Source organism: Argopecten irradians, chromosome 2 (assembly GCF_041381155.1).
Source record: "Argopecten irradians isolate NY chromosome 2, Ai_NY, whole genome shotgun sequence".
Classification (NCBI taxonomy): Eukaryota; Metazoa; Mollusca; class Bivalvia; order Pectinida; family Pectinidae; genus Argopecten; species Argopecten irradians.
The window spans coordinates 5,114,058-5,125,769 of record NC_091135.1 but is presented as its reverse complement, the minus strand read 5'-3'; the positions used below and the strand labels follow the sequence as shown (position 1 = coordinate 5,125,769).

Below are 11,712 nucleotides of genomic sequence, written 5' to 3'. Positions count from 1 at the left end.
CTTCCGGTGCAAACAACAACAACAAACAGCAGCTGAACTGAATATTCCTCAAATATCTTTTATTGTTTATGTGACAAATCCGGTGGTTAAATATTTAATAGCCAACGACATGCATTTACATTGATTGTTTAAGTGTTGTTAAGTCACAGACATGGCCAAGGAAGGTGGCTGTCTTTTCAGAATTGGGTAAGAAAAAATCAAGATTTTAGCAGGTTGGCCGGAACACTCGGGATTAGTTCTGCATTTTGACTAATCATTTAGTTACCCTTGTTCAAATGCACTATTCTGTGAAATGAAAACGCATTAAGTTGTTTAAAACATTTTTAACAAAATTAATTTTTATGACAATAGGGAAATTATGATGCCTTTTTTATAAAAAAAAGAGAAGATTTAAACCATTTTCATTTCACAGAATCTTGAATTTGGGTAACTAAATGATTACTCAAATGCAGGACTATTCGGTATATACAAGATTTTGCCTAACCTGTTTAGAAAGGCCTTTCAAATAAAGATAATAATTAAATCTTACACACTGACTTATATTAAAAACCGGCAACGTTATATTACTATATATGTTTAGGTCATCTGACTCGAAGGTCAAGATGCTAGACTGAGAGCCATCATGTTTCGTCAGTTATTGTGAGCAGACACAGTAGGTATTATATTCGTCCGTCAATGTCGCTTATAATACCTAAGATCATGCGCTGTCAGCTGTGCACCGTGTGTAAACTTATCACATTTTGAACTTCTTCTCCAGTTCTCCAGTTCTACCCGTGCAATTTAGCTAAAACTTACTTGAAATTATCCTGACAAGGGCTTGACAAAGTGTTACTATTTTTAGAGTCAATACAAAATCCAAGATGGCAACCATGCCACCATATCTAATTTTTATCCTATTCAACTACAAATTAGTCGCATGACTGTTAAGGCACTTTGGCCTCTTCTTATTCATAAATGATATACATAATACAATGTATTATACAAATATTTCATGGGTTACTGTGCTCTAGTTCATAATATTTAACCCGAGGTGATGGTAATCAACAAATGTTATATTGCACGAGGCCAAAGGCCGAGTGCAATATAACATTTGTTGATTACCATCACCGAGGGGTAAATATTATGAACTAGAGCACAGTAACCATGGAATATTTGTTTTATTACATAATCACCAATTTTTCAGTTGAATATTTTTTTTATAAAACGAATACGACAATCACTTAACAAAATCATCAATATCGTACCGTACGGAAAAAAACCTTAATATCCTATTGAAGATTGACGAATAGCCCACGCACGTGCGTCACGTTGTAACTCCGGTTTGGATGTCTTATTGTCTGTTTTCACATTATTATACCTGCTTGCAGCCTTTTGATCTAATACATTCATCGTGTCCGTCCTTTACTCGGTACTGTAAACGTCTACATGACGTGCTTGATTCGAGATCTATAAATCCAGCGCGAAATTGAGCGTGAACCTTTGTGACGTCATAATAACGCAACACACTGTTACTCGTAATTCCTCGGAAGTTTTCTACAAAACTAGACAACAACAGCGAGGTGTTCCTAAAGCCGTGCAATATAACATCTCGAACCGTGCAATATAACGTTTCCATGGAAGCGTGCAATATAACTTCGAACCGTGCAATATAACAAGGTTTTATTGAACGGTCGGTGTAATAGTTGAAAATATTATATTTCTTCATATATAGATTGGTGTAAACAAATTATGTAATAATAAACATTATATTACCTGGTACATAAGGTAAGGCCTTAAAGGCCTCAGTCAGATGTTTTTAATAACCAAATACAATTTGATAGAATTTATGCAAAAATCCAAGCATGAAAATTGCTTAACAATAACGGAAAATCGTAGAACAATATATGACTTAAAATTTTTTTTTTTTTTTTTTCTTTTTTTTTAAATTTTGCACTTATCAAATGCATATAAATTTACAAGTAGTTGCAATAATAGCCTATACATGTTTTGTATCTATATTGTAGGTATTTCTTGTACTCAAGAACAAGTGTTGGCAAGTTTTACCATAGACGAGACATAGCTAAGGCAAGGGCCAAATATCCAGACGGCCAGACACACAGTGTAATACAGCCAAAGTCATACAATGGTGGGTACATAAATAGTAACAGTTCAATTATCCCTGAATAAATCAAAGATAAGACCAGTCCATTATGAAATTTCAGGGATGAATGAGTAAATTATTCTTATAAATGCTATATTCCTGTGCATATATTGGTACACAATTATGTGATTGTTCATGTAAGATGATCATTGAAATGTATCAGAGTTCCTTCCCTTCATTTACACTTTCGATCTGTCAGTACATTCTAATATACCAGAGTTCCTTCCCTTTATTCAATCTGTTAGTGATGGAGTGTGAATCAACTGAAGGAACTCTCGTAGATCAGAATAAAAGCAGACATCTTGTGTTACATATTTATTCTACCTCTTCATACATTGTGTTCTTATTTTAAAGGGACAATTCACTCAGGCTAATTCTGTTACATAATCAAGAAGCAAAATACGGCATAAATGTATTGTTCTATATTTCTTATGAAACATACAACATAAAATATTGACCAATTCCATGTTGTTATTTAGTATTTTAATTGATACTATTGTAATTACAAATTGTTGATCAATACGATTAAGCAGGTACAATATGGACGCTGTACCCGTACCTGAGCCAAAGTCACGCACGGTAAACAAATGAACTACATAACCACTGTTGAGGTGATAAAAGGATTTTTTAGGCAAGACAATTCACCTAATAAGGTAAACACACTGCCTTAAGAGCAATTTGAGCAGTTCTAGACAAAAGTAGCATTACTCTACGAGCAAGGGACAGGGTTCCACATACAAGATGTTCGACCAGAATGTGTAATGGCGGAAGCAAGTGAGTTAGAACATTTCACACACATTTCACCACAATGGGCTTTTCTGGCATATCACAGTAAAACCGACTGATCTAATTTCCATTAGAACTGTGTTTTTTCCGATATATGTACAAATTTTAATGTTCTCTTGACTGAATTGTCCCTTTAATAATTTGATAGACCTGCAGATGTACATGTAAATAAGCTGTTACTACATAAACTGAAACTTGTCTATAAAGACCATCAAGGGGACCAGATGAAAATTGTCTCTATATTAAAATTTAAAAGAAGTCTTTATAATACACAGGTCAATTTATATAATTGAAGTTGGCCACTTTGGGATACTAAGAACATGATCTTATGAACTCATTTACCCCTGAAGATAAATTTAGGCTCTTCTAAATCAGTGAATAGACCAGTCCATTATGAAATTTCAGGGGTTTGAACCTAGGTCTAGCTACTATAGATTGTCTTCTTTCCTGTTACGTCTGTGATGAAAGATTTTTTGTGTGTATTTTTAGACCTGACGATTACTCCAATCCCTATCTTGCTGGACAATTATGCTTATATTGTGACATGTGGTAAGACTGGCACCTCCATCGTGGTCGACCCAGGTGATGCAGAACCGGTTATAGTAAGTGTATGGTACTACATCTAGCAGGGATGGAAATCTTCAGCCGATTGACTAATTTCAGCCTTTTTGAATTTCAGAAAATAGCCATCTGGTACATATAATTCCATGTAGTTTTCACGAAAAAAGTAAATTTCAGCTTTTTTAAGATTTTCCATTTTCATCTGTGATCTAGGTACTAGTATATGTGATAATTTACCACCTTCGTCTAGCTGAAAGTTATGTCATGGTATGGTTTGGTGAAATAAAAATGCATAAAAGTAAGTGGTTTTCATTCGGACATTCATTTGCCATTCTGCCTCAATTTATTTAAACCATTGACCAGTATGCATTACAGACAAAAACCTGTTTTAGATAAAAATACTAACTGAAGCCAAGTCATTACATTTGCTTGATTATTAAATCAACCATCAGGTAAAGAGGGCTGGTATTGATGCTGTAGCATGTTTTCGTTAAAGGCTTTCAAATTATTTTAAATTTCATTTCGGGTTACAGCTGGGTTCACCTAGCCTATGCCCATATCTTTCAATGGCTTCAAATAGCTAATGAGCATGATTATCTCATGATACATGTACATTTCAAGTTGACTGTCATTTTTGACTATTTTGTTTCCAGAATTACTTACGAGAACAAAACATTAATCCTGCAGCTGTACTTGTTACTCACAAACACTGGTGAGTTGTCCCCTCTTGAACCTGATAATATATTTAATAATAAAACTTTTTACATTTTACATGCCTATTGTACACATCTCTGTTTGGGTATGAGAGGTCCCCAGTCTAGTTCTTCCAGTCATATAGAATACGACATATAAGATTTCGAGATCCCAATCCAGTTATTATGACGTCATCATTTGATGCGAGTTTCATGACTTCATAATCAGTGGAAGGTGGAACTTATCGATGGTATATTGTACTTAACCCACATTGTTTTAGAATCTCGAAACCACGGTATTGGATGAGTTCAAATGTGTCATAATCAAATCAAAGAAAATTGGTTTGTTGTTTGTATGCAGTGTTGTTTATCAAAACAAAGCTGCTGGTACTAAAATTTGAATGCTACATATTACATTTTATAAGCAAATAAATTTAAGTGAACAAATTTTTTGTTCAAAGATGCTCCATCGCTGACAAATAGTATTTTTTCACTATCAAAAGCAGGAGCAGATGATTTAGTATTTTTCTTCAGTTACAAAAGTTACTTATTTTACACCATTACCACCATTGAAAAGTTTGAGCTTCTAATTTTACTTCTAGTTGAAAATATGAAAAATAATTAATTGCATCCCGAAAAAATTCTGTTGCACTATATCCTATATGGAATGAAGTAATGATTGCGCATGCACCAAAGGCGAAATGAATTATTTTATATTAGTTTTTGTGTTAATAAGGCATATATATATACATGATTAAAAACTAATTATTGTTCAAATGATGAATATCATTTATGCTCTGTCGGCGGTAGAGCATCTTTAACATGCTATTCATCGGATATACCATTTGGTATATATATATATATAAAGGCATCCGCAAAGGGAGAGCAGTATAAGATAAAAAAATAAGTTTATACGACAAAATACTTATACATATATATTATGCCTCACAATCATACCAACAAATTTGTTTCTAATGATGTATGGGGACCATGCGGGAAGAAAGTACATCTATATTTTTAAGGCATCCACAAAGGAAGAGCAGTATTAAATAAAAACCAGTTACTACAACAAAATACTTATACATATATAATACTACTGAAGGCAAGGCCTTAAAGTGCGCAGCCTGATGTTTTAATATGAATCATGCAAGGCATAGGAAGAGCGAAGCTCTACTTGTTTATTTTATTTTCTATTTCATGTAGAAGACATAATTTAGAAATAAAAGGAGGCACTTTAAACTATAGAACTATATGATATAATAATTGTCTAGCATAAACTCAAAGAAATGAACTCAAAGATTCGGATTTCGCTGTGTCCATTCAAGGCCCAGAGTGCCGCTTATGCAAATCCTGTGATTTCGCACCATTTGTTCAATGTTGATGTTATGTGACTTCTTGATTCCTTGTGCTTTCGCCTTGGTGGATATTTTGACTGCATTCTATAGCTTTAATTTTCAAAGTGTTATTATTATTTTTTTTTAAATAAAAAAAAAAGTTTAATTATTCCTGTTATGCATTTGCATTAGTTAAATATATATTTACTGGGGAGAGCAGTACTGGAGCAAGGCACAACCTCCCTATGTATGAAAAAATGGCGGCCGCAAACTGAAGCTGTCAGTGTGTAGGATTGAATTTTGAAGATTGTGTTTTTCTTATATTTTCGTGTACCGGGGTATCTGTTACCTTAGAAGTGCTTCGCAATTTCGTGCCCAAAAGGCACGAAGATCTACGCCCTAATATTACTAATAGATTTGTTTCTAATGATGTATAGGGACCATGCGGGAGGAAATGCAGATTTTAAAAGAGCTTTTTCTGGGATAAAGATCTTTGGTGGAAAACATGACAATGTACCAGATGTCACTAAGTAAGTAAATATTGTATTGTTATCAAACATTTACTAAATCAAAATATGTATTCTTCTCAACATCTTTTGGGTTTATGAAATCTTAGACAAAGAACAGAAAGACATTTCTTAATAGATGCGAAAAACATGAAGAAACTTAAGGATGAAATTATAAATTCCAGCTAAAACAGATCAATTTACCAGATGTTTGAAAAAATATCTATTTTGTTTATTTTTAGCAAAGTAAAAGTTTTACCAAAACTTCATATAACAAATTTTCTCATATATTTGACACTGTATCTATGATAGAGCATAAATCAAAAACGCTTCAAATATAAAAAGTTTCTGATTTCAAGTAATAAAATGTTGCATGTCTTTCCAGCACAGTTGACCATGGCCACAACCTTGAGTTTGGTAAATTGACATTTTCCGTTCACTTCACCCCTGGACATACGGTCGGCCATGTTGTGTATGTACTTGACGGCAGGCCGTTTGGAGCTCCAGACTCTGTTTTCTCAGGAGATCATCTTTTCCTCGGAGGTTGTGGACGTATGTTTGAGGGACCACCTTCCACTATGCTTAGCTCTCTGGACAACATCTGCCAGCTTAGTGGAGAGACACTTGTTTGGCCAGGTATAGATATAGGTTTGCTTTAGTAAACTTTAGAAGTGAAATAAATGAAAGTACCATATTTGACTCAATAACCGCCTAGGTCACTTAAAATATGAAAAAAATGAAAGGCGATTAACAGGACCAAATTTGAGCTAATATTTTCACAAAATTTCAGTTTTCATTTAATTCAAGATACATGTAAGTGCGAGGGAGGGGCATTTATAGGGACAGGAGTTGGTTGAATACAGTAGCTTAAAGATGCTCCACCGCCAACAAAGAATAAATGGCATTCATCATTAGAACAATAATTGGTGTTGAATCTTGTATATATATGTCTACTTAACACAAAAAAATAATATAAGATCATTTATTTTGCCTTTCATGCATGCGCAATCAGCACTTCATTCCATAAAGGATATAGTGCCACAGATTTTTTTTCTGGATGCAATTAAATCTTTTTTATGTTTTCAACTTGAAGTAAAATTAGAAGCTCAAACTTTTAAATGCTGGTAATGGTGTAAAGTAATTAACTTTTGTAACTCAAGAAAAATACTTAATCGTCTGCTCCTGGTTTCGATAGTGAAACAATACCTATTGTCAGCGATGGAGCATCTTTAAATAGATAAACTAGAAATCTCTTTCTTAAGTTAATTGTTATTCATTCTAAGCAGCTGCAGTTTAAATCATAAGCCTATAGTATCTTTCTTTTTAAAATTGGAATCTAGTATGCCGTGTAATTTTGAATCTGTATACAGATTCCTGGCATTCACTTTCCTTTTAATTGACCGCAGTGAGGTATTTCACAGTAATTAGTATTGGATTTTATTTCTTGTAGGACATGAATATGCAAATGATAATATAGAATTTGCCTGTCATCTAGAGCCTAGTAACACTGCTGCTCAGGTAAGTAATATATACCAAGGTAATCAGTTAAAGTATCTGCTCATGTGATGAATTCACATCTTTTTGTTGGTGTAATCAACTGCATAACCAAATATACAGGCCAGTGTTGAATGTGTGAAGAGCAAGTAAATTGTTAGAATACTGTTATCTTTGAACACATGTTGTATTAAATGTCTATGAGGATTTGGTGTTTTGCTTATGTCTTGTAGGACAAGTTTGATTGGATTAAACAACAAAGAGAAAAACGACTGACAACGGTAAGTTCTACTTAAAATAAAAAGACAAAATATTTAGGGCCATGCAGTGATGATTTTGTAACATGTGTACATAAATATGTAGAATCAAATCCAACTGGCTGAGTAGTTAAGATGTCCCAACATATTATTACCAGCCTTCCATCTCTTGGTTGTTGGGCAGATGCCAGGTACTGGCTGCTACTTTTCCCCAAGGTTATCTGTTTTTCCTCCACCAACAAACCTGGCGCATCCTGAAATGACCCTGGCTGTTAACAGGATGTTCAACTGAATCTTAAAACCAAAGCCAGTCTGATTAAAGAAGATAAATCATAATAGCATACTTGAAAAATGTAATAGTGAGTGAGGCATTAAATTATTATTTTAAATATAAGAAAAACTGTAAAATATTGATTCCATATATATGTTTGCTGAATTGCTCAAGCTCAAACACTTTTTAATTGCATTAGAACTAATGGGTACTTTCCTAGAAGGACTAATGCTAGAAAATGTCTTCACTTTGAGGGTCTGAACTGATGTCTATTTTACATTTTTGATCGTGCTGTTCTAAAATGGTTTCCAATTTTGATTTTAGTGGCCATAATTAAATGTTTTTTTACTTTTGTTTATTTTAGTGCCCTTCCACCATTGAAGAGGAGAAGAAATACAACCCTTTTCTGAGAACTAATATGGAATCTGTTCTAACTTCTCTTGGTATCACCTGGAATGGAGCCTTCCAACCCCCGACAGACAGTGTTAGGGCCCAGGCTCTAGCGGAAGTCCGCAGACAGAAAGATGCTTTTAAGTATAACTTATGAATTCCTAAGTGTATATTTTATACTTATTGGCATTAAGTGACCATTTATTTTGCCATGGATAAAAGATTTTACTGAGATTTTCTTGTCTCTTCAACTGACTGTACATGTACGGTAAGCATGACCCCAATCTACTTAAGATATTTTCCACGGAAAATCTGTGTTGAAGTCATTAGATTTGCAATATGTAGCATACAAAGAGTCGAGATTTATACTTGATTTTTTCATCATTTTTATAAAATCTTTGCAATATTATTATGACATGACAACAACACTGTGATGACCTTACAATGTTATTTCTGGTAATGTTTGATAACATAATACACATGTAATGGTAAACTATGTAAGATAATTTGTTACACTACATATATACATGTACCGCAATGCAGTGTTCATACATGTATATATATTCTAGTACTGTATTTGCCGGAGTCGACACTTTATCCCTGAAAATTGTGAGTGCGACCTATACACCAGTAGAAATACACTTTTATATACAGATAGTCCAGAAACTAATAATCTGATAAATATCGGGGATTGATTCTGATAATTTACAAGGGAATTGGAATCAGATATCCTGGAAAACTCACTTAGGATATGTTTGGATTATCAAGGGTTCACTGTACATCACAGGACAAATACCTGACATACTTTAGAACTGTTAAGGTTTGTAAGCATTGAATATATTCATGTGTTCATACCAAGTTTACATACAAATTGGAGGGAATATTCATATCTATACCAAATATTTATGCATGATTGAATATTAATCATAATTTATATAAATTGTAAATCACACATGTTATACAATTGTACCTGTGCTATTTGTGTAGACTATTTGTAAGGCATTATTTTAATTTTTTCAAGTGGTCTGTTTAAATTAGATATAATATTGTTTATATCCCATATTGTGATATTTTGATATTATGTAAAAATACATTACGAAAGTGAGAACATTTATTTTTTTATTCTAATTTCTACATGTTGAATGGTTTGTTTGCCCCAATGACCAATGGTAAGTGTTATCTCCATGTTAGTCAACTTTTACTGAATTCACTTGTTTGACTTTGCCACGAAGCAGAGAACTTTCAAAGTCTCTGCTTGAACAAAATACGTTTGTTTTTCTGTGTTTTATTACATTACATGAACATTCAGAGTCATTTAAGATGTGGCAGGTTTAGAAGGTGAGGGAAGGCCAGAGTACCTAGAGAATAAATCACAGACCAATGCAATTTTATCTGCTGCTTCATGTGCTTGCTCTCCCTGTCCAAGATACATACAATGTACTTTTTGAGTCTATCACTGAATACAAAGGTAACAACATGCTGATGATATGATAAAACTATCATGATATTATTCTTTGGAAACCATGCAGGACAAGTTTTTTGATTTTTATGAATTCAAAGGACTTTTTATATATGTACTTATATATGTACTGTGTTTCTAGGATCACTGAAAATGACAAATGTTCATTGATTATGTTGTGATGTGTGACTATAAAATTAATCTAATTATAAAACAAGAATAGAAAATAAAGTTTTTTGACGTGAAAAATGTTCTTGTTATATCTTTCTGTATGACAACAGCATTTGTTATATACCGATCATAGGTATTTAGCACGCTGGTAAGTCAAAGACCCAATATAGAATAATCTAAAGAGACTTTCTCTATATATTAGTCTATATTGGGTCTTTGACTTACCAGCATGCTAAACACCTATGTACCGACTTAATGTCCATGCAAAAATTGTGGAAATGAAATATACATATAAGTTGTAGAAATCGACTAGGCTTATGTATGAAAATAGCTTTTTGACCATGCAGTTTTTTTGGCAGCATTGAAATATCACTAATAATTATGTGAAAATGTCAATGAATTTTCAAATAAAAATCGTCTTATACATGGTCAGTGTCTCTAAACAAAAACGAAAACGACGAGCCACTTTCATTCTCACCCAATGCAAATATACTGTTTACATTTAAAACAACGACCGTGTATTCTTTTTAGGTCATCTGACCCGAAGGGTCAGGATGACCTATTGTCATCATGCACCGTCAGTCGTCGTGCGCCGTCCGCCGTGCGTAAACTTTTCATTCAAACGACTTTTTCTAAAAAGGTATTGATATTGTGCCTTTAGCATGCTGGGATGAAGGGCTACCAAGTTTGTTCAAATGAATGACCTTGACCACGAGGATCAAATAGGCTAAAATCCTTTAAACAACTTCTTGTGAATAACTAAGAGGCCTAGAGACCTGATATTTGGCCTCTCACATGCTAGGATGAAGGGCTATCAAATTTGTTCAAATCAATGACCTTGATCTTCATTCAAGGTCACAGGGGTCAAAAATGCTAAAATATTTAAACGACTTCTTCTCAATAACCACAAGGCCCAGGGTACTGATATTGGGCATGTAGCATGCTGTGATGAAGGGCTACCAAATTTGTTCAAATGAATGACCTTGACCTTCATTCAAGGTCACAGGGGTCAAAAAGGATAAAATCTTCAAACGACTTCTTCTCAAGAACCAGAAGGTCCAGGGTACTGCATCCTCGATATTCCAGGGGTTCCGATCACTTACGATCTCTACACCCCTGGACTATCTCATAGTAAAACTGGAGGCAACAGAATAGAACAGGTAACTTAGTCATTTGATGTACATCAAAAGAGCCGTATAACGGTACACTGTGGTTGACTCTGTGGCTTTGATGTTAGGCGTCGCTCTCTCTGTAGTCTTCAAATGAAATATTTGCTAGCCCGTGATTGGTCAAATGTTTTCCGCTGAGCTGCCTTCAATTTCACTGTGAGATAGTCCAGGGGTGTAGAGATCGTAAGTGATCGGAAGCCCTGGAGTATCGAGGATGAGGGTACTGATATTGGGCCTGTAGCATGCTGGGATGAAGGGCTACCAAGTTTGTTCAAATGTTCAAACTGGAAATCTTTACCTTCATTCAAGGTCACAGGGGTCAAATAGGCTAAAATCTTGAAATAACTTTTTGTGTGAATAGCCCTAGAGACCTGACAGGATCACAGGGGCCAAAATGGCTTAAATATTTAAATGACTCTGTTGTATTGTGCCAATAGTCAAATGACCGTTAAGGCCCATGGGCCTCTTGTTATCCTGAAACA

The 11,712-nt window shown here is 34.2% G+C and overlaps 1 protein-coding gene across 1 annotated transcript; it reads left to right on the top strand.

Annotated features, from left to right (window-relative positions):
* On the top strand, positions 1 to 10,146 carry LOC138314217 (probable hydrolase PNKD). The gene is made up of 9 exons (XM_069254438.1): positions 1 to 186; positions 2,004 to 2,125; positions 3,416 to 3,528; positions 4,141 to 4,199; positions 5,951 to 6,043; positions 6,405 to 6,655; positions 7,470 to 7,537; positions 7,747 to 7,794; positions 8,406 to 10,146. Exons 1-9 carry the CDS (start codon positions 152 to 154, stop codon positions 8,586 to 8,588), a joined length of 972 nt encoding a protein of 323 aa, XP_069110539.1. The 5' UTR covers positions 1 to 151; the 3' UTR covers positions 8,589 to 10,146.
* Positions 10,147 to 11,712: the final 1,566 nt, after the last annotated feature.

Bases quoted from the DNA above. Each gene is read 5' to 3' on its own strand.
- LOC138314217 (XM_069254438.1), top strand. From the start codon at position 152: ATGGCCAAGGAAGGTGGCTGTCTTTTCAGAATTGG. The intron at 4,200-5,950 runs GTGAGTTGTCCC...AATGATGTATAG, and splicing joins CTTGTTACTCACAAACACTG to GGACCATGCGGGAGGAAATG. The intron at 6,656-7,469 runs GTATAGATATAG...TATTTCTTGTAG, and splicing joins AGAGACACTTGTTTGGCCAG to GACATGAATATGCAAATGAT.